Source organism: Terrapene carolina, unplaced genomic scaffold (assembly GCF_002925995.2).
Source record: "Terrapene carolina triunguis isolate 2854851 unplaced genomic scaffold, T_m_triunguis-2.0 Scaffold234, whole genome shotgun sequence".
Classification (NCBI taxonomy): domain Eukaryota; kingdom Metazoa; phylum Chordata; order Testudines; family Emydidae; genus Terrapene; species Terrapene triunguis.
Window position 1 is genome coordinate 16,367,971 of NW_020664585.1, and position 23,425 is coordinate 16,391,395.

General features: G+C 39.8%; 1 protein-coding gene across 2 annotated transcripts in view; it reads left to right on the top strand.

Moving 5' to 3' along the window:
* TXNRD2 (thioredoxin reductase 2) overlaps nt 1-23,425 on the top strand; it is a 48,849-nt gene that overhangs the window by 8,403 nt on the left and 17,021 nt on the right. For both annotated transcript variants that reach the window (XM_024217896.3, XM_024217897.2), the window contains exons 8-11: nt 1,226-1,296; nt 10,728-10,747; nt 11,139-11,230; nt 14,394-14,568. In XM_024217896.3, coding sequence (XP_024073664.2) covers nt 1,226-1,296; nt 10,728-10,747; nt 11,139-11,230; nt 14,394-14,568 — 358 coding nt within the window. The remainder of the gene's footprint in view (nt 1-1,225; nt 1,297-10,727; nt 10,748-11,138; nt 11,231-14,393; nt 14,569-23,425) is intronic.

Here is a 23,425-nt window from a genome sequence, read left to right on the forward strand (position 1 = left end):
CTCAGTCCTTATCTTCAAAGTACTCCATGGCTTGGGCCCAGGATATGTAAAAGATCATCTGAAGCTTTAAGGACGAAGACTGTGATCAGCAACTATGCTCCTCTGGCACAATGGAACTCTCCACAAAAACAGTAAAGCTTGTCTGTGTGGGAGACAGAACCCTCTCCAAGGGTGGTCCAAGACTGTGATATGAACTCCACCAGGAACTAGGGCCATCACAGACCTCACCACCTTCTGCTCCAAGTGCAGGGCACATTTCTTCAACCTTGTCTTCTCTAACATAAACACAGAGCAATCGATATATTTATATTTAAAAACAAAAAAAGCACCACGTTACCAAAACCATCAACTCCATTGTGCATGCTTCTTCCTCTGGGGAGAGGATGAGAGAACAAACACGTGACAGGTGTATAGTCATGTGGCTTAATGCACTACAGGAAGGCATTCATACTGTGCTGTTGAGCAGGTAGAAAAACCTACATAGGCTAGAATAGAAAAATTCAGAGTCCCAGCTTTTCAGTCCTGATTTGGATAGAACTTCAGTTTCTGGATCACACCTAAAAACTTTCTGATTGCCTTAGATAAATTATTCTTAATATTACTCTTTGAAGCATTCAGGGTTTTTCCTGCACGTGTGTTAAAGTAAAGGGGGGGAGAGGCACACCACAGCTCCCAGTCCTTTGACAAAAGAAGAAGAAAACTTCCCCTCTTGTGCTTGGTTTGGGTAAGCAGCACTCACTCTACTTCTTGGCTGCTGTGATGAGAGTTCCCCCTTCTGTTTCAATCTATGTTAACCACTGTTCCAATAGTAAATGTAGAAAAGTACAAGAGCCGACTGCAGCTACCTTATCTATAGATAACATTGGCAATTCTGTGGGTGACCAAAACTATAGATCAGAGCCTAAACATTCTAAAAAGTCACCGCACGCAATGGAGAACATAGGGTTGATTCCACACAGAAGCAATGGGAATTTCAGGGGTGTTCAATATATGATGGGTCTGTTGGGTTCTTTTCAAACCACTGGGCATGTACAAATGCAGTAAAATTCTAAAATGTGTATTAGCACCTCTACGTAGTTCTTTAGCTTTGTGGTTTTTATTTTGCAGAAAATCAGAAATTGAGCTAATGGAAACAGTATAGTGTCTTGTAGTGCTCAAGTTCAATTTTTCATTTATTTCTGTGTGTTCTATCAGCTCCAAAATTATCTATACATTTTATTCATAGATTGCTGGTGCATTGGAATATGGAATTACAAGTGATGATATATTCTGGTTGAAAGACTCTCCTGGAAAAACGTAAGACTTTAATATACGCTGTTACTTGCATTCTTACCTTGCTACAGTAAGGCACAATAATGGTCTAAATTACCGCTTGTGCATTCTAGCTTTCACTATCATTCTGTTTCACCTCTGAATTTTTTTTCCTGAATACTGCTATACCTAATTTTGTAAAGCTATTTTGTGGCTTTATTTCTGTGCCTACCACAGGAATGTTTTGCACAAGAAACACCTTTGAAAAGCAAATTGAATTTTCAGCATCATAGATCAGGGGTCGGCAACCTTTCAGAAGTGGTGTGCCGAGTCTTCATTTATTCACTCTAATTTAAGGTTTCGTGTGCCAGTCATACATTTTAACGTTTTTAGAAGGTTTCTTTCTATAAGTCTATAATATAACTAAACTATTGTTGTATGTAAGGTAAATAGGGTTTTAAAATGTTTAAGAAGCTTCATTTAAAATTAAATTATAATGCAGAGCCCCCCGGACTTGTGGCCAGGGACCCGGGCAGTGTGAGTGCCACTGGAAAGCAGCTCACGTACCGCCTTCGGCACCCGTGCCATAGGTTGCCTACCCCTGACCTAGATGAATATAGCTTTTTTTTTTTTTTTTTTTTTTAATTATAGCAGTTATAAAGAGAAGCCACAAGAGGGCAGCAACTGCTTAGAATTTAATGCCGTATTGTTATTCTTTGCTGTGACTTTTGTGTATGTTTGAAATAAGTTTTAGATTGGTAAAACACAGTCCAGCTTATTTTTGCTAGTGTTTACTCTTAACTGGTACTACTACTTTGACAGCAAATCAAAGAACATAGAACGTGATGTCGTTATGTTTATCATTCTATTCATCTACTCTTTTTGGCTACTACAAACTAGAAATACTAGTTTGATGTATGTAACTTAATACAAAATTAAGTTAGACAAAACTCATCTATACACTGCAAACTAATTAGTGAAAATAGTAAAAATGCGTTCATAAAGAAAACCCCAAAATTTCAATGCACAACAATGTGGCAGTTACGGTAAACGCTTTATGGTGAAGTTCTGTGTGTAGGTGAAATAACTAGTAGCAGAAGTTTCTACTCTACTAAATTGTAAGCTCTTTTGGACAGGCACTGTCTTTTTATTCTCGATTTGTATAGCATCTGGCACAGTGGGGTCTTGATCTGTGCCTGGGACTGCACAATACAAATAATGATGGGAAGTACGTGATTGCTAGTGCTATAGGCAAATAAAGATGTTTCTATTTTTAACTTTCTCTAGTGAGCTGATTTCAGGAACTAAATATATCTCTGTCACCTGAGGAAGCTGAAATTGCTATTTTGAAACAAAATTTAGGTGCCATTTACAGTTCTGGCTACTTTGAATACAGAAATGCAGTGTGTCTTCAGTTAAACATCAACAGATAAACAGAACCCTTCAGTACAGTTTAAAAGGAAATTAAATCTGCAGTTGTTTGCAGTATATCAGTCACCTCTTGAATTGGGAGAGCATGATTTATGTGAGGAAATTGTTTTTTTTTTTTAAAACTAAACACAAGATTTATCCCTATAAGATGTTTCTATGAAAATGTGGCTTTTGTCCAGTCGCTGTTAATGCAAGTTGTAACAGTGTAATGTGGGAGTCTAGTGTTTATATGTTGCATTCCTAAGCTTTAGTCAAAATAAGCCCTGAGGGGCTACAGTAGCATTTCTGTACTTTATCAGCCTGTGGTGAAACTGATGAAGGAGGGAGCTGTTCACATTCAGAAGGGTTTTTTCTGTCCAATTTATTTTCCTTATAAATATTCCCAAGGTTCAGTTTAACACCTTTTGTTTGCATTCTGATCTGGGTTCTAATTATTCTGCTGTTTTTACATATCTCTTGTATTTAGCAACATATAAATTACAGGGCTGTCAATCTTCAATTATTTTTCTAAGGGAGACTTAAAAACGACCAGACCAGACCAAACCAACAACCAACCAACCTAAGAGTCTTAAAAATCCCCTGATATATATACACACAATAAAATCCTTCACACCAATAGCCAGAACTGAAAGACTGCCATAAAATCAATCCAAACTGAAGGAGTCTTCCTCCAAATGAGAGAGACTTGGCAGGTGTGAAGGGGCTGTGTTCTGGCTTTTAATCCTGCCTTTTTGACACTGAAGATGTCAAGGAGCCTATTGGTTTGTAGGAGGGGCTGTAAATCAGATTAACTGCTGGTGTTATATATGGCCACTGACTTGCATCTACTTCTCATCTAATAAAAGAGGAGAGCAAATGTATGCCCAAGTCCTTGTTCTACTCCTTGTGAATATTTCCTTATAGAGACTGTGTTGTGTTTTTCAGCATTTGCAATTGCTGTAGGCGAAGTTGGCCCATTGTGTGCTAGAGGAGGAAGGTGCACCTTCCATTCAGAGATAAATCCAGGTGCCCTAGCATTGGGCAAATTTATCTCCGAGAGAGATAAATTATTGACTGAACTTTGACATGTACCACCTTGAGTTTCCCTTTTAGCGCCACCTGTTCCCCCGACCTCTTACTGCTGTTTAAATTATAGTGGGGATTGTGTAGATGTTCTTCAAGACCATTTCAGAGCTTCCATCTTTCTCTCACACCTTGCGCTCTAGCTCCACTCGCCAGGTGATAGTGCCCTTTAATTAGCCTCAGATGTGGCTCCTGGGTGTCATCAGATGTACTTTCCCTTGCCAGTTCTGCATCACCCTTGCTCCTGCCATAATAAAAACCCTGAAGTGGAGGGAGTTGCACCTATCAAACCTGAGTTTCCCTCATGGCCTCAGAGAGTGGGGATGTGACTTGCCCAGGGCCACATAGCAAGTCAGTGGTAGAGTCCCCAATTCCTTGACCCCCACTTCAATGCCCTCTCCACTGGACCACACTGTCTCACTAAAGTGTAATTGGTTTTAATGGCAATGTGTATTCAATTTTTCAATTTTTTAAAGGCTTTCTTGTGTTAGTGTTTTGAAACGTTCAAACCAGTACGTTTTCATGAGGGCTAATGGCTCTTCCAGTTTTCAAAACCAGTTGTACCTTTTTATGCAAAAACGTATATCTACATCCAGCATTTTATATTACAACTATTTTTAATATTAAGGCAAAATATGATAGCTTATTTCCATGTCAAATATGCTGTAGCAAGCACCATCCTGGAAAATTCTGCTTAAACCAACAGTTAGGCAAAACACAAAAGAAAAAAACAATACAGATGTTGATATTGCAGGTTGATCTTGGAAATGTATTGGCCCTCTTATGATCCCTTCTCTTTAAATGTTGCGTCTGTACAGTTTGCAGCAAGGGAGCATTCTGTTGGCACTGGAAGATTTAGAGTTAATTGAGGAAAACCACTGGTGGAAGAAGACCTCTATTCAATGGATTATCTTCAGGCAGCTGTTGCCTCCTTCTGCCTTCTCTGTGGTGGCATTGCTCCTTATGTTCTAAAAGCCTTCCCTTTCTAGAAACAGAAAGAAGAAAAGGTGGGTGGGTGTTAAAAAAGCCAAACCAGATGTTAAAAATACTCTGACCCCTGCTTCAGATACCATTAAAGTTCTTTTAAAAGCCTGGATGTACAGCTAAAGATCAATGTAAAAAATGGAGACTACCTTAATGCCTCCTTATTGAATCCCATAATACACCTCTACCTCGATATAACGTTGTCCTAGGGAGCCAAAAAATCTTACCCTTTTATAGGGGAAAACCCGTTTTATTTAACCTCCTTTTATCCCCCCGGGTGCCCCCCCCCCCCCCCCCCCCCCAAGCACTGCTTTACCGCTTTCTATCCGAAGTCGTGTTATATCAGGTCGCGTTATATCGAGGTGGAGGTGTACCTATCTAGGTATTTTGATCCTTAATGGGGAATTTCCTTAATTAGTGAACTGTTATTCTTTAAATATAGTTTTTGTTAAATTATAGGAGTTGGTTGAATTTATTGCCAAACAATGGGATTTAAGAGTATAAAAACAACAACAGAGTGTAGTACCAGATTTCACTCCCAGGTTCTAAAAGGGATGTGGTTTAATAGATGGCAGTGTGCATAAATCCATGATTATCCAAACTCTTTGTAATAAGCTAAAGCAAGAAAATCCTGATATATACAATCTTCAGAGACAGACAAACTACATATCTGAGTGTTACCTAAAAATAATGTGGTAAAAGCCAAAATACATATAAATCCAAAATTTTAACAATAGTTAAACAATAAAGAAGAGCTAATAGTTCCTATAGAATCGGTGGTACGATACAGTTGTATTATATTAACTGTTTTCTTAAAAATAAAAATCACTAATTCAGTAAACATGAGCTCCTTAAAGAGTTTTTGAATAATATTTATAAGCTCAACCAGTGCTGCTATTTTGTCCTGTCTGCATTTTGAATGCAAATAGGTTCTTAGCATTCAATTTCAGGAAACCCCTCACCCCCAGTATGACTTCTGCTATTCTACATTTTTTGTTTGTGTTAGAATAAGGGCCTGAATTTTAAATTCCAGATTCTGTAACTAATGCAGGTTTTCAAGGGAGATTTAAGAATGTCAGTCATTTTCTCATCGACAGTTTATTAAGCTTGTTGCTAGGATTCTTGATACAGGGGTGCAGAAGTGCTTGTTAATGTACTACATGGGAGACTGGCAGAGTATTAGGCTTCTTTAAGTCTCCTGGACTGGATAGTCTATCCTTTTCAGATTTTTTTAGTTAACCAAAGCTTGGTCTGATCCCCTGAGCCCATCTATTGTAGAAGTTAAGTAATACTTTACATTAACTGGACAGTTGCAAGCTTCAACTGTCTTCACAAGATTTATCAGCATTGCTTCAGATGATAACTCCAGACACATTCCTGTCACCCAGCTCTCATGATGCTGGTGAGCATGAGTTGCTTCTGCAGGGCACCCAGAACGTTATTCTGAGAGAAGCCATTTTTTAAAAATGGAATTATATTATTTGTACTGGTAGGGATTAGCTCTGTCGTAGAATTATCCATTCTAGCATCACCTTGCCTCTTCCAAAAAACCAAAGAGCTAATTTCACTAGGCCAGCCACAACTAAATTTTCCCTGTCTAGGATTTGTCATTTACTGTACAGTATTTGACTGATGTTGAGCAAGGTTTTTTAAATTTTATTTGAGAGGATTTATGTTACTTTATTTCTTAAATCCAAACACAGTTACACTATTGATCAGTTTTCTACTGTCAAGATGCTCTTATGGACCAGGATGTAGGCAGTCTCGCCTAGTAGTCAGAGCAGGAGTGAGGTCTAGTGGGCGGAACAGCAGTCCAGGTTGGGGAACGAAGGCAAGGGTCAGCATTGGAGTCAACTGCCAGTTACTACAGCCAGCGGTTAAGCCCGAGTCAGAACCAGGAATTGAAGCTGAGGATCGGAGCTGAGGTCAGATGCCAAATGCCAGAGCTAAGGGTCAGGATCAGAAGGTGGAGGCTGGGGTCAGAGCCGGGACTGGTCACTGATGAGTGGAGGGGGGGGAGTAGGCAAGGATCAAGAATGGAGCAGAAGCAAGGTGGGAACAGGAGCTAAGGTGCAGGTGAGGGAGGAGCCAGGAGCAGAGCAGGAATGAGACTGGGTGCAAGGTCCAATGCAGCCATAACAGGAAACTACCTTATTGCTCGGACAAACTTCCTGCTCCTCCTCCTGGCTTAGATAGTGTAGTTGGACCAATTGGTGGAGCTGGGCAATCCTCCAATCAGAGCTCCCGTGGATGGGGGCCCGGCTGGGGCGATAGTCCTAGTCCTAGCCCACCTAGTTTCAGTAGCCATTGGGTGGAGGCCAGGGACTCCCAGGCTAGGGTTCAAGACCAGGGACATCACAGGTAGCAGAGTGACTTCTTTCAGAAATATATGTGCTCTACAAACAATTCTTAAATAGTACCTTCATCATTAAAGGAGGATGAAATACTGTGTTCTAAGTAAAGGGTTTATTTATCATGCTTGTCAAACAGACAAGATTTTTTTATTTTATTTTTTTCAGTCTGTGGTTGCTGTGAGGCATGAAATAGCTGTTCTACGCTCGGGACTATTAACCTCTAAATTGGTGGTGGGAATCTTCCCTGAAGATGGAAAACCCTAATGCTCCTCCAGCCCCATTTGTGAATTCTGGGTTCGAAGTACAGTACCAAATGTTCCCCATTGAACATTGTCAACGGAGCAAGGAATCTGTGTCCTTGACACAGCCCCTCTGTTGCTAGTATCTCTCTGTCAGGATTAGGGCTGCACTGAATGAGGTGCTGTTACAGGCATTTGTAAAAACCGGGATACCTAGAGTGTGGATTTATCCCTGGCCATCTTGGCTAATAGCCTTTGCTGGATCTATCCTCCATGAACTTATCTAGTTCTTTTTTGAATCTGGTTATAATTTTGGCCTTCACAACATCCCCTGGCAACAAGTTCCAAAGGTTGACTGTGCATTATGTGAAGAAGTACTTCCTTATGTTTGTATTAAACCTGCTGCCTATTAATTTAATTGGGTGACGCTGGTTCTTGTGTTATGTGAAGGGGTAAACAATACTACTTTATTCATGTTCTCCACACCATTCATGATTGTATAGACCTCTATGTGTTAGACCATCCTTGCAGGGGGGAAAATACCAGAGACACGCACCACAGTAGCATTTAACTTCAAAAAGGGGAACTACACAATAATGAGGAGGCGAGTTAAACAGAAATTAAAAGGGATGGTCACAAGAGTGAAATGCCTGCAAACTGCATGGAAACTTTTTAAAAACCACATAATAGAGGCTCAAACTATATGTATACCCCAAATTAATTAAAAAAAAAAAAAAAAGAGGACCAAAAATGCCACCATGGCTAAACAGAGTAAAAGAGGCAGTTAAAGGCAAACAGACATTTTTTTTTAAATTGGAAGTCAAATCTCGCTGAGGGAGAAGAAAGGAATAAAAACTCTGGCAAGTCAAGTGTAAAAGTTTAGTAAGTCAAGCCAAGAAAGAAGTTAAAGAGCAACTAGCAAAAGACACACAAACTAACGGCAAAAAAACCTTTAAGTACATCAGAAGCAAGAAGCCTGCCAAACAATCAGCCAGGCCACTGGATGATCGAGGTGCTAATGGAGCACTCAAGTAAGACAAGGGCATTACAGAGGAGCTAAATGAATTCTTTACATCAGTCTTTACTGTAGATGATGTGTGGGCGAGTCCCACACCTGAGCCATTCTTTTAGGTGACAAATCTGAGAAACTGTCCTAGGCTATGGCTACACTGGCGCTTTACAGCGCTGCAACTTTCTCGCTCAGGGGTGTGAAAAAACACCCCCCTGAGCGCAGCAAGTTACAGTGCTGTAAAGCGCCAGTGTAAACAGTGCCCCAGCACTCGTGGAGGTGGAGTACCTGCAGCGCTGGGAGAGCTCTCTCCCAGCGCTGGCGTGCGACCATACTCACACTTCAAAGTGCTCCCGCGGCAGTTTCGAGTGTAGCCACAACCCTAGATTGAGGTGTCAGTAGAGGAGATTTTGGAACAAATAGATAAATTGAACAGTAATAAGTCTCCAGGACCAGATAATATTCACCCAAGGATTCTGAAGGAACTCAAATATGAAATTGCAGAACATTAACTGTGGTGTGTAAACACCTAAATCAGCCTCTATACCAAATGACTGGAAGATGACTAATGTAACACTGATTTTTATAAAAGACTTCAGAGGCAATCCTGGCAATAACAGGCCAGTAAGCCTAACATCAGTATCAGGCAAATGGGTTGAAACTATAGTAAAGAACAGAATTATCTAACACACAGATGAACACGATTTGTTGGGGGAAGAGTCAACATGGATTTTGCGAAGGAAAATTGTGCCTCACCTGTCTATTATAATTCTTTGAGTATGTCCACAAATGTGGATGATGGTAATCCAGTGGCTTTCAGAAAGCCTTTGACAAGATCCCTCACCAAAGGTTCTTCAGCGAAGTAGGCGAGGAAAGGTTCTCTCGTGGATCCAGTAATTGGTTGAGAGAGTAAACAAAGGGTAGGAATAAATGGTCAGTTTTCATAGTAGAAAGAGGTAAATAGCAGGGTCCCCCAAGTAGCTGTACTGGGACCAGCGCTGTTCAGCATGTTCATAAATGATCTTGGAAAAGAGGTAAACAATGAGGTGGCAAAGAGTGCAGACAATATAAAATTACTCAAGATAGTTATGTTCAAAGTCAACTGACTCATAGACTCATAGACTTTAAGGTCAGAAGGGACCAATATGGTCATCTAGTCTGACCCCCCGCATGATGCAGGCCACAAAAGCTGACCCCCCCACTTTCCCTTAACTCTGCTGTTGAAGTCTCCAGATTGTGATCTAAAGACTTCAAGTCTGCAAAGAGTTACAAGGGGATCTCTCGAAACTGGGTGACCAGGCAACAAAAGGGCAGCTGAAATTCAGTATTGATAAGTTCAATGTAATGCACATTGAAAAACATACAAAATGCTGGGGTCTAAATAAACTGTTACCACTTAAGAAAGAGCTCTTTGAGTCATTGTGGATAGGTCTCTGAAAACATTTGCTCAGTGTGCAGTGGCAGTCAAAAAGCTAACAGAATGGTAGGAACCAATAGGAAAAGGATAGTTAATAAGACAGCAAATATCATAATGCCACTATCTAAATCCATGGTACGGCCACACTTTGAATATTGCATACAGTTCTCATCATCCCATCTCAAAAAAGATATACTAGAATTGGAAAAAGTACAGAGAAGGGCAACAAAAATTATTATGGATATGGAACAGCTACCGTATGAGGAAAGATTAAAAAGACTGGGGCTGTTCAGCTTAGAAAAGAGACTACCAAAAGGGGATATGATAGAGGTCTACAAAAGTCCGTGCCTAGAAGAGTCACAGATCCTCTACTTTTGTTGCAATCCCATTTTGTGTCTCTGTTTATTAATTGTATTGTGATAGCACCTAGAGGCCCCAATATGGATCTGGACCCCACTGCACTATGTACAAATACATAGTAAGTGATGGTCCCTGTCCCAAAAGCTTACAATCTAACTTAACATCAAAATCTATGCTGGAACATAAGCAAAAAAACAGTTTTGCTCCAAGCAGCCAGCTTTTACCTGTAATTTGCAACCCAATAAATGAGTTTAGTCATGATTCATTTTAACCCCTCGTTATTCCCACTTTGTGTGTGTGTGTGCTTTTATCTGTTTTGTTTTTCAGAATGTGTTTTAGATCTTTTATTTCACAAGATAAAAACAACTCCATTTTTTATAAACCTATCAATTTTTTTCATTAATAAAATAGGTTCGAAATGAAATCTGACGCTTTTTAGCATGTTTGTCTTTATGTTGGAATTTGAAAACCACACTCTTACTGTTTCCATCTAACAATGTCAAATGTGCAGATCAAACCTGTAATCTTATAATCATACTACACACCAGAAAATAATTTTGTATCAATTGTGTAAAAATATGCACAAGCTCATTTCACTGCTATATTTTTTTCCGTAACAGGTTGGTGGTTGGAGCTAGCTGTATCCTTTGTAAAAGCTGTAATGATTTATGATTACGATTGGCATATTTTGTTTTTTCTGTGAAGGCTCAATTGTCTAAATTCCCCCACTCTTGAACTGTTTACCTGCATCAGTGGTTAAACTACATTAATTGCATTTTGAGCAGTACAGTCATAAGAATTCAGATCAGATGATGGTGCATTCTGAGGGTCTTGCAAACATTTATTTGTGAAGTTTCCTGTAATATGAACACTAGCTTGCTTTTGTTCTTTCTTTATACAACAGCAACGTTATTGCCATGGATATTTCATTGATTAGAATAATCCAAGTCTCCTTGTGGCAATATCCTTGTTTTGGTTGTTTTTCATCTGAAATCACGTAATCTATATTCCTTTAATTGATGATTCAAAAGATGTGTCCCTTGAGTGTGCCGGTTTTCTCACAGGCATTGGACAGGATACCACGGTCATGGTCAGAAGTATCCCACTTCGAGGGTTTGATCAGGTAACGATCGGTATAGCTTAAATCTCTTGAGATGTGTGGGGTGTTTTTGTCTTCTATAGAAATAGCAGCACTTTCCTTCACAAAATATTACCTTGTAGGTGTGTTATAAATATTAACCCCCTTTTACAAAAGGGGACGTGTGGAGGGGAGGTCTAGTGACTTGCCCAAGGCTACAAAGGGAATTGGATCAGAACTGACATTGACTCAGGAACAACCAAGTTCTAGTCTTGTATTCAGACCACTAGACCGTACTTCTTTTTTTCTTCTACTTAATTCAAGCAAGAGGGAAGTGGCCAATTTGATTTGCTCTGGTTGTCCCATGGCTCAAAGCGTCAAAGGCTCTTTCTCCAAAATTAGCTTAGTGTCCACTCTTGTACTGGCTGAACCATTCTTGCTTAAACTTTCCAAGTAATTCTCTCTCATTCAGATAACAAGCCTAGAAAATTTCAGCTGGAAGTGTGAAGCCTTTGGAAAGTTAATCATCTGAAAACAGAGGCTTAGAATTGAAACCAATATGCAACACTAGCTATAGCGGTCATTCCCACTGTAATTAGTTGGATTTTTGTAAACAGTTGTATATAGTAGATGTGCATAATCGTTGCATGTTAAAGATTATTATGGTTTGTTTTATAAGTACAAACTTTTTAAAAAGAATATTTTCCATATTTCTGTGAAAACGAGATAGGGCAGATGATTTTAAAATACATCTCAAGAATTTGAAACAAGGCACAAAACATAGCCTAAACTGGCTAATATTCTGGGATTTATTCTCATCTTGCTATGAAGTCTACACCTGTAAATCCATAAAAATCTTAGGGTATTTATAGAGTGCCATGAACATGTGAGTCCTTTACAAAACACTTAGAGAATATTCTTTTCCCGTGGAACTTTGTCTTATGTGGATAGAAACAATACATGTGATAACAGTTTAAACACGAGGAGGAGTGGAGGCAAAACAGGTCTGGAGATAGGTGTAGTCAGATTGTAACTAGGTTGAGCCTGATAGAGACTGATGAGGTAATATTGATATACCAGGTTTCAGAAGAGAAATAACATTGGCATTTGCTACTGTATTGCCAGCCACAACTTTTAGCTCGAAAATAAAATGTTAACGTATAAGCCAAGAATGAGCATTTCTTCTGTGTGGGTGGTTTTGTGATAATATCCTTGTTTATAAGTAATAAACAACTCATATGATAAAATACAACCTGACTCACTACAATCAAGAGCAATGACATCTTTGAATAAACCTGTCAATGGGGCAGTTCACGGCTTGACAGCGATGTGGCGTTGATTCAAACACATTTATCAAAGGTGTCTCCTGAAAAACCACCATTTCCTTTTGTAGTAAAGCTTTTCAGGATACCTTAATTTCACGGTTATTGCAGAGGCGTATGATAGGTGTAGTGGCCGCAGGAAGCTCTGTGCTAGTTGGGTTATGTAAAGGTTTCCCATTTTCAGACTACCAGAAAAACTGAAATTCTGACCATGTTAAGTTGAATTAGCTGATTCTTTATAACCTTTTGATATATAAAAAGTGATCTACACACTTGAATCCGCTTAACATTCTAGGAGGCAGGTAAGTATAACTTGCTCCCTTTTTATAGATGGAGAAGCTGACACACAGAGACTAAGTGGCTATCACAAGGCTATGCAATAGGTCTGTTGATGGAATAAGGATTGCATCTTGGGATTTACTGGCCATGCTTAGTGCAGTAGATGATGTTGGCTGTCTACACAACACTGAACCGTTTTAAAATCCCAGTCTGACTGTTTTGAATAGTTGCTTGTAAATAGGACATCAGAGCTGTCATACACACTGTTCTTTATCTGAAAGTAAGCAGCAACATAATTCAGTTCACTCACACATCTATGGTTCTCTAGTTTGAGACATTTGGTTTTTGCTCACTGCTTGCCCAGAGGGGAGTGGTGTATGTAGGATAATGTTAGTCACCTTCTGCAGAAGCAATGCTGTCTAAGAGCAGCTTTATTAAAGAGAAATAGTAGTCATAGATGCCCTACAAAACAAAATAGAGGGTACAAATAGTAAACAAGACTGGAGTTTGGGAATCATACCCTGTGTATAAAAGACACATACTGGTATGTGTACACTCATGTCAGTACGGATGATGACATGTCTACCACCTAATTGGTACTATACTGGGCCAAAGATGCATCAAAAGATCTGTAGAGGGTAATGAAAAAACACATGTATGTAAACGCCAAAAGGCAAAACTGAAATTAAAAGGAATTTTTTAGCATTTTTGTCATCTTATTTGAGTTGGTCCTCGATTAATAGCAAAATGATCATGCATTCCAGCCCTTTCAGTCCCCTTGGTGATGATTAAGGTCCCATGTAGCGTGTAGCACATTGGAGTTAAAGTATGTAGCAAGGCTCCCAAGCTGATTGTATACAAGGGAATTATACCACAGCGTACCACATTGCTAATTGATTGTGGAATATTTGATGCAATGCTCTGTTAAAAAAACAGCTCTTGCCATGGATAAATATAAAGACTTACCTTCGTGATCAGCCCAGTGTTTGGACTGTGGTCAGAATGTGTCTGTGAAACCAGTGAGATCTGGCAAAACAGGACTATTAAAAATTAAGGCCAAAGTGTTACCTGTGCTGTAAGACATGACTTGCAGTGGGTGTAAATATACTGATTCTTAAAATTATAGTGACACTCTATCCCACCACTGTAGTTTGTCAGGACCTCAGTTTGTCTGTCATGTGAGAAATCCCCAAGTTCTGTCAGGTTCACTGGATTGCTCTGGCACAGCATGAGAAATCCCAAAGGCATGAACATTAGGTTTTCTGTTAATGGTGGGAAAAAAAACTTAATTGTATTTTTACATGCTGATATTTTACATTCTCTATTTCCTATGCAATTTGAATGAGGCTAGAGGTGGTATATTCTAAGGCAAGGCCAGCCAAAACAAAGAAAAAGGTCCTCAGGGGACAGCTGTTTAAATCAAAATGATCAGGGTTTTTTTAGGAAGCTACAAGGTTGCATAGGTTTGAAATAACAAAGTATGCTCGACGTGGTTGATGTATTCACTAGGTTTTAATGAGCACAAATAAGTTGTGGATTTTTGAGAAGACTTAAAAGTTGCTTGTTTTTAAATAAAAAAATGTTTAGGTTTTTTTTTTACTTCACAGCAAATGTCCTTCTTAGTAACCGATTACATGGAATCGTGTGGTACAAGATTTTTAAAGAAATGCACCCCAAGTAAAGTTGAAAAGCTGAAGAGCGGCAAACTGCAAGTTACCTGGAAATATACTGACTCAGGCGAAGAAGAAATGGATGACTTTGACACAGTGATGTGGGCAGTAGGTAAATTAGAACATTTTAAAATAACTGCTTCTTAAAAATGCTTTCCACTCTTGAAATGAAATCCCTCACCCCTGGTGTTGTGTGGTGTCAAACAGCCTCCCCCTCTACAGGACTTAGCACCTGGCCATTGATTCTCACTCTCTTATGCTTGTCTTGTTCAGTTACAGTCCAAAAGTTCCCTTTTATCCTGATGTTCAAGGGGGCTGCCGTTTCTGCTAGCTGCCTCTAAACTCCACTGCAGTGCTCAGCATCCAGTTAGGGGGGGGAGAGAGAGAGGCAGCCTTCTCTAAGAACCCCAACATCTCACAGGAAATGTAGTAGCTGGAGGTACTTGTGTATCTCAGACTCTCCCAGTGAAGAGCTCAACTGTTTGTCCTCCACTCACCTAAACTGCTCTCACCTGAGGTGAGCCAGATACCTGAATCAGTCCCATATACAGAAATGCATGGTAGACTCCAAGTCATTAAACTAGTCACCAAAAACTTTATAATCAAGAATGAAATGAAACCGGTTTTCCACTTCAGTTACATCAAATGTTATAGAAAATACCAAGCATAATTCGTGTAGAGTCCAAAGTATTGAGTAATATATAATGTAAGGCTTCCAGTACATGGAATGGAAAACATTTTTTCTGCCTCACGTCCCACAACTCTGCCATCACTACCATTGTCAATTTGCCTTCACTTCCTGTGGTCCCTTGTTTAGATTGTACTCTTTTTGGAGTACAGGACCTATTGTCTTCGATTTTTGTAAAGATCCATGCATATCTATGGCAGGATATATCAGCTGAAGCAGGGAGAAATCTGGCTAACAGATTGGATTTAACAGACCAGATAAGATTTAAATTTGTTGCTCAAGAAATCTGTCTGACACTGAAAAAAAATCAGTTTTACCATGATTTAATTATTATTCTAATTATAATACTTCTATGATACTCTTTCCTCTCCTGATATTGCATTATAATGGTTGGTTTCAGAGTGGTAGCCATGTTAGTCTGTATCAGCAAAAACAATGAGGAGTCCTTGTGGCACCTTAGAGACTAACAAATTTATTTGGGCATAAGCTTTCGTGGGCTAGAACCCACTTCATCAGAACCAAAGAGATTGTGATTTGCCTAAGCTTACTAAGTGGGTCAGTGACAGGAGTCATTGATAGGAACTGGATGTCCTGACTTACTGCACTCAGTGGACTGTCCAATAAACCACAGCTGCCATCCTAGTTGTCTTTTCTTCTGAGTTAAACTAACTCTTTTGTATCCCTATAACACAGAGAGAGGGATGTAGGTTATAAATCCTGATCAACTTTTGCTTTGTTGTGCTACTATTGTGGCTCTCCATCTGAAAGTAATGGGGTTCTTTAAGGTCCGTTAAAAACTATATTAATAACTAATTCCCTTCTCCCATAACAGATCAAAGGCACAAGTATTTGCGAAGACCAGAAAGCTCATGCTGTTTTAGAGTTGCGACAAGCCTGAAACCTTTAGAAAAATGTTCAAGAACTGAGATCATTTCATTTTTCACACCTGCATGTTTCCCAAACATCTTATCTGATTTGCCTCAGACTTGCCAGTAAAATTCTACCCTGGTGTATAGTCACACCTGTGAATTTCTGGTGGATTGAATTACTTTTGGCAAAGTTGGAAGTGGGAGCTGTTTAAAATTGAGCTGATAAAAGAAACCTGGCTTTAACCTTAACCATAATCTATAAAGCTGACTAATATACTACTGCAGGTCAGTTGAAATCCAATTCACTGCTTTGATTCAAAGTAAAACTAAGTATTAGAAAGCAACGTTAGAATAACTAAATTTTGTTTTATATTCTGGAAACTAACAACGGAAGTTTCCTCAGTGTTCACTTTTGCTCTCCACCCTTTAAGAATTAAACACATTAACAGTTAAAGCTGGTTAATTGATGGGCAGTCGGGGTATGATTCATTGTATTTTCTCTGTATCAACACACCCACACCAGGTGTCTCAGATAATAGACTGGGAAACTTAGTAGTGTTGAGGATTTCCTGTCTGCACATGTGCCAATTACAATGCTGATTGAAAAAAGTCAGCTTGTAGAGTTAGTTAGAAATTAGCCTCTACAGTTAACTAGTTGTGGTCCGAATCATAGTAAACATTTCATTGTTTAATGTTGACATACACAGACTGGCACAACAATGCTAGAATTTTATTAATTAATTATTAATTAATTTTAATTCTATTATTATAGTGTTAACATTGGTAAATAAACTGGCTACCTATTTATTAAGGGAAATTTGATAGCAATGTTCATGAAGTTTATCCTCTTTGCTAAAAATGTATAATTTGTAAATTTATAGAACAGGATTTCCACCCTCCTAGATATTCATTCACCACTCCTGCTAGAGCTGTTTTTTTGAAATTATTCAACTTTTCCACTTATATGGCTCAAGTCACCAAAACGTGGTCTATATTATGCCCCAAACAGTTTTAAATCTGGTTGAGCTGAACCAGGTTTTAAACCAGTTAGAATATTTGGGAAAATTGCCCTAGTATGGACAGCAGGTCTTGTAGGACTCCCAGAATTGTATGCAGTGTGGTTGTAACCATGTCGGTCCCAGGATATTAGAGAGACAATGTAGGTGAGGTAATATCTTTTTGTTTCATTAACCAACTTCTCTTGGGTGAGAGAGACAAGCTTTCGAGCCACACAACTTTCTTTCGGGTCTCTGTGTGGCTCGAAAGCTTGTCTCTCTCACCCAACAGAAGTTGGTCCAATAAAAGACAGTACCTCACCCCCCCTTGTCTCACTTCCATAATGTCATTTAAAGGCTTCAACTCAAAACCTTTGCTTGCAGGCCTCAAATGGGACTACATTACATTGCTGAATAGATGCATTAAGGACTTTCAGTGAATGGAAGATTAGTCTTCTACCTCTGTTGGCAATTACATAGAGCTCATCATCATAGTATCTGAACATCCATCAAAAGACTGTTGTTTCAGAAGAATTCCCATGAGCTCAGAAGACAATGGAATTCTACTGAAAAGACAGTCTTTTGAAATCTGCTATGGTATTATGCAAATAACTTTTTAATGTTGTTCTATATCACCTTTTCTTCTTGAAAGACTTCAAAGCACTTGCGCCATATGGGCCTGATTCATCACTGCTTTGCGCCTTAGATAGTAATTTACACTTGCACCACCTGAGTGTAAAATGCTGCCAAATCAAAAGGGAAATGATTTACATCTACTGTACATTTATACATGCATAAATGATGATCCAAGGTGAAAAGCTCTGGAGAATCGGATCCTACATGTTGACATCACTTCACCAGCCACTGAAATGCTGTAACCTATGGGATGAATGCAGCAGCTGTTTAGCAGCATACAGCAACACTTCATAATCGTTTATAACAGGAAGTGAAGAATAATGTATCTATTTGAAATTGCAAGGGGAATTTAAGAAGGCAGAACATTTGCCTGTATCAAGGATAACACCCCAACTTCTGTGAAAAGTGTTATGAGATATTTAATTACTGCAAATCTTGGTGGGAGCTAATAATCATGTAGGTCAGCTATACCAGATGTGTTTATAAAAGATAAAAACACTTTCTTCCAAGCTTATGGTTGCTGTTTAGGAAGCTGGACTGTATAGTGGTTGGGCCTCAGTTCGGACTGGTAAAGAGATAATATTTTTGTATGCCTCCCTCTCCCTTTTCAAAAATAAACAACCATATGTTGTTAAAAGCTTGATATAAAAAAACTCTCAGTGTAGACATCTTTATACTATTCAAAATTGTGAATTAAACATTAAATAGAAGAAAGGAACTCTTGAGCTAAAGAGCTGCTAGTCCATCTTTAACTCACTATTGTATTGGCCTTGTGATAGTGATGTATTATCATGCTACAGCACCTAGGTGCAACAGTGTAAGTTAAGGACCCTGGCAATTATTTATTTTCCTCTGTAAGAGCTTTAACAATATTTGAACATATGTTTTTGTGGATTAATAGTTGTATGTCAAATTCTGCCTACCTAAATTCCCCCTGTAACTTCTGTTGGAGATACTAATATTCACTTCCTGTTCTGAAATATTTTTTGTTCCTGTGTGCTGCTAAAGAGCTTCCCTGTTCCACCCCAGAGATGGCTGTAGCATTAGATACCTCCTGCTAATAGGTGAGGTCAACAGAAGAGCCCAGCATGTGTGTATGTAGATCATTGAGTCTCTGGCACTTGGCTAGTCCTTTGAGTTTATGTGGAAGGCACCCAGATAACAGGGTGATGTATGCCAGTATAAAACCCTACGATGGGCAAGAGACTCTCAGAGTGAAAGAGAGAAGACCAGAGAAAAAAGAACCAAACAGCTTTAGTTTTAAAGTTGTGGGGGGAGATTTTATTGAGTCCTCTTGGCCAGTCAAATTAATGTTGTGATGCCAACATCTTAAGAAACAGTTCCCTTGAAATGTCTGCATTAATCAATGACACGTGGCATTCTATGTACATTACTCCCCAACCCTACTAACAACTACCACAAAATCAATCCTTACCCTTTCACAGTATTTTATGGAGGTTCCTCCAGGAGGCTCCATTGTCTTGGGGCTGCTCCTTGCACCCACACTGATGGTGGGTGATTTTTCCAGCAGCCTCTAGCTACGAGCTAGTTGGTCAGGTCAGGTTGGTCCTTTCTGGTAGAGGGCTGGGTGGTTGGTTAGGGGAAATGGATCCCCTTTGATTTCTGAGGTGCATAGTCTGTTTGTGACCTCTCTTAATTGAGGGACTTGGGGAACCTCTAGTGGGAGGATAGGTTACTCCTGCCTGGTGGCAGGCTTGCAGAATGGGCTTTCCTTAGCTAGTAGTGTTGCAGGGTAGAGGAAATAGGGCTCCATATTCTCTCCCAATACTAGTTCTTCAAACTCCATCATGGAGCCACTGGCAAAGAGAGGGCCAGTGTCTGCAAGATTCTAACTCACTGTAACAACATTTTTGCCCCATCTCCTCCTTTTTGATCTTTACTGTAGGAGCCATTGAGGGAGGAGGAGCTATGCTGTGCAATCTCTGTGCCCCCACTGGTTGGGTGAGATTCTCTTTCATGCACTCAGAGGCCGGCTTTCTCACCAGGGGGCTTGCATGAATTCCCCTAGTTCATTAGCAATGTTGGTGAAATGTTAGGGAGCAGGTTTTATCTACCTCCTTTGAATCTGTTGGAAAGTGCTATGGAGTGGCTCCTGCCAACACACAAATGAAAGTGTATGCTTTGAGTTCCAATCCATCGATAAAGACAAACTGACTTTATGGAATATCCCAAAATTATTTTCATAGGCCAAGCAGGATGGTATTCTGGTAAACTGCTGACGCAAAATGAGAAGCATAGACAGAACCAGCACCAAGAGCAGTGGGAGATTTATAGGTTAGCCGCACACAAGAGAGCATTGGCTCCCAGATGTATGCAGTGGAGCGAGCATTTTCGAGTCTCTGCTTGCTGTTATGTTTGCACTTACCCCGCACTGGGATATGGGCACCATGTCTTTGAAATAAAATCATCTTTACTATAAAAATAATTTATGCCTTAAGCTCTTTAAAAGTGAACAGGTATCAGGTTGTCCTTGTTATATATGCTCTTCAAGCACTAGGCCTTATTACTCTGGGCACCAGGTGATCTCTTTCCTATTGTGTATGACTGAAGAAAGATCATTGGCTTTCCGTATTAAGAAAGGGTTAAGCGTGCCTGAATTGTTTTTATACCAGTTTTCTTCAAACCTTACAACCACATCAGTTTGGATTAACCAAGAAAACAAATTTTGCTTTGGAGCTTTCCTTTGATACTTCCCATATGTGGAAGTAATGCCCTGATCTCCTCTGGGTATAACCCTGCCAGGCCTCTGTGCAAAAGGGATGATCTTGAGAATCCTCTTCAGGGACTAGGCTGGCCATTGGATTCTTAACCTTTGAACTGTTTAGTGGGAAATAATGCATCTCTGTTAATCTCAGAAAACCGTTACCACTAATGTGCTGTAGTTTGCTGAGAGCCTGGATATTTTGTTCTGAATTCCCATTACATTTTGTTTGTCTTTCTTGCTTATTTTAATTCCTAAATCTCCCAGCAGGATGTGATTTCAACATTCTCCTGCTGGAAAGTTGTGTCACTTCCATTAAATGTTAGCCAGAGATGGAGTCTTTCTAGGGTTTTCCCAAGGCCCCATTGCAGTGACATGCAACAAGACTCTCTTAGACAGAATTGTTCTTAAAATGACATTTATTTATTGTTGTCTGGTGTAAGAGGGAATTGGCTGATGCTAGATGTGCTGCACGTTGTTTCTTTCCTTGGTTTAATGCACAGATATGAGGGATCTGTATTTTGTTGCATGCTTCTTACATTTATCATCATGGGCAACCGCAATTGCTTCTTAGTGTTTTGTCAAAGCTAGGAAACTGAGTGTAATTTACACTTTGATCTGTGTGTGAGAGTGCATTTTTGAACAGCTAAGATGTGAGTTGATGAGCAGTCCCCCTTTGCAATTTCCAGCGTTGTAGAATCACAGAAATAAAGGACTGGAAGCGACTTCGAGAGGTCATCTAGGACAGTCCCCTACACTGAGGCAGGCCCAGATAAACCTAGACCATCCCTGACAGATGTTTATCCAAACTGTTCTTTAAAAAATCATCAATGACGGGGATTCCACAACCTCCCTTGGAAGATTATTCCAGAGTTTAACTGCCCTTATAGTTAGAAAGATTTTCCTAACATCTAGCCTAAATCTCCCTTACTACGGATTTAAGCCCATTACGTCTTGTCCTACCTTCAGTGGACATGGAGAACAATTATCACTGCCCTCTTTATAATAGCCCTTAACACATTTGTACACTGTATCCAGTTCCCTCCCCTCCCATCATCTTTTCTCAAGACTAAACATGCCCAGTTCTTTTAACCTTTCCTAAGAGGTCAGGTTTTCTAAACCTTTTTATCTTTTTTGTTGTTGTTGCTTTCCTCTGATCTGGAATCTCTCCAATTTGTCTACATCTTTCCTAAAGTGTGGCACCCAGTATTTCAGCTGAAGCCTCCAGTGCTAGCTAGAGTGGGACAATCACCTCTGGTGTCTTTACAAATGAAACTCTTATTAATACACCCCAGAATATTAGCCTTTTCATGACTGCATCATACTATTGACTCCTATTCAATTTGTGATCCACGATAACCACCTGATACTTTTCAGCAGTCCTACCACCTTTCCAGGTGTTCCCCATTTTGTAGTTGTGCATTTGATTTTTTCCTTCCTACGTGCAAAGTACTTTGCACTTGTCTTTATTGAATTTGGGGGGAGGGATAGCTCAGTGGTTTGAGCATTGGCCTGCTAAACCCAGGGTTGTGAGTTCAATCCCTGAGGGGGGTCACTTAAGGATCTGGGGCAAAATCAGTACTTGGTCCTGCTAATGAAGGCAGGGGGCTGGATTCAATGACCTTTTGGGGTCCCTTCCAGTTCTAGGCGATAGGATATCTCCATTTATTTTAAAAAAACAAAAAAAAATCACTTTGGTGATTTCAGATCAACTCTCCAATTTGTCAAGGTTGTCTTGAATTCTGATCCTGTCCTCCAAAGTGCTTGTAACCCCTCCCAGCAGAGTGTCATCTGCAGATTTTCTAAGCATACTCTCTACTGCATTATCCGAGTCATCAATGTCATCGATGCATTCATGACTGGGATGTCCATATGAAAACACTGTTTGGTGGAAAATGCTCCAAAGTAATTCCATGCCACCATTATAACTAATGCTACATTTCCTTCAAAGTTCTTATAAGTAAACAAAGGAGTCTATTCTCCTTACCATGATGAAGATAGAAGCTGGTGACTACCATTAATAGTGATCAGTCAGAGCATTGCTTTACATGAATATCAGAGCCAGCCTTTATGGACACACAAAATCTTTGGTTATTGCCCCCTTAAATTGGGAGACTTAGTAACGTGCAAAGGATCTTAAATTTCAAACTTATGTAAACTACTCTCTAGGTCTGCTTGTTAGTGATTTTATTCCCAAAGATCACAGGTTATCCACCCAGTTGTACAGTTACCCAGCCCTCCAGTGTCCAGCAGAACCAAAGCCATAGATGCTTTGATTTTTGTTGTTGGTTTTGGCAAGACAGTAGATCACATCACTGCTATAGTGGATGGTGCTGCCCAGTCTACTTTTGTTGGCACGAGGACAGCAGCAAGCTCCTTAACAGCTGCTGAGCTAATTCCTGTGCTGAGCAGCTAATATCATCTTCCCCAGAAGCCGGGGCCGTTCAATACCACAAGAAACCGTATGGCATAGCAAACCAAGCAAGTGGCTAATCGTAGCTCTGACACAGACTCTGTGGCCTTTGCCAAGTCACACAAGCAGAGCTGACAAGAACTTACAGGTCTCCATGGGTGAGATTTTTCAAAAGTGCCTTTGAAACGTGAGTGCTTTTGTTGGGACGTGCTCCTAAATCATTTAGGTGCTTTTGAATATCTGACGCACAATCAATATTTTTTACTATTTTCTCCCCTCTCAAATGTCAGTTATCGCCAGCTGGCTCTCCTTCGGCATTATTGGCTACTTTCTTGTAGGCATCATAGTAGATGGAGGGATTTGAAGGAGGAGAGTGTAATGGCCTTAAAAATCAATTCAGGGAGGGTGGTCCAAGCATTAAGGGACAGTGTGGAAGAAAATGCAAGCTGTGGGAGAAGTAGATGAATGAGGGATCAAGACAGGCATCACTGGTTGAGTAGAGAGTTAATGCAATAAGAGACCATAGCAGGTGAGCAGTGAGGGACATGGTGGTGAAGGAGAAGTTAAACTTGGTGTATATGCCAGAAAACCATCTTGCTAGCCCTCCTCAAAATCCTCTGGCCAGTCCTATGCATAGTGATTTGTG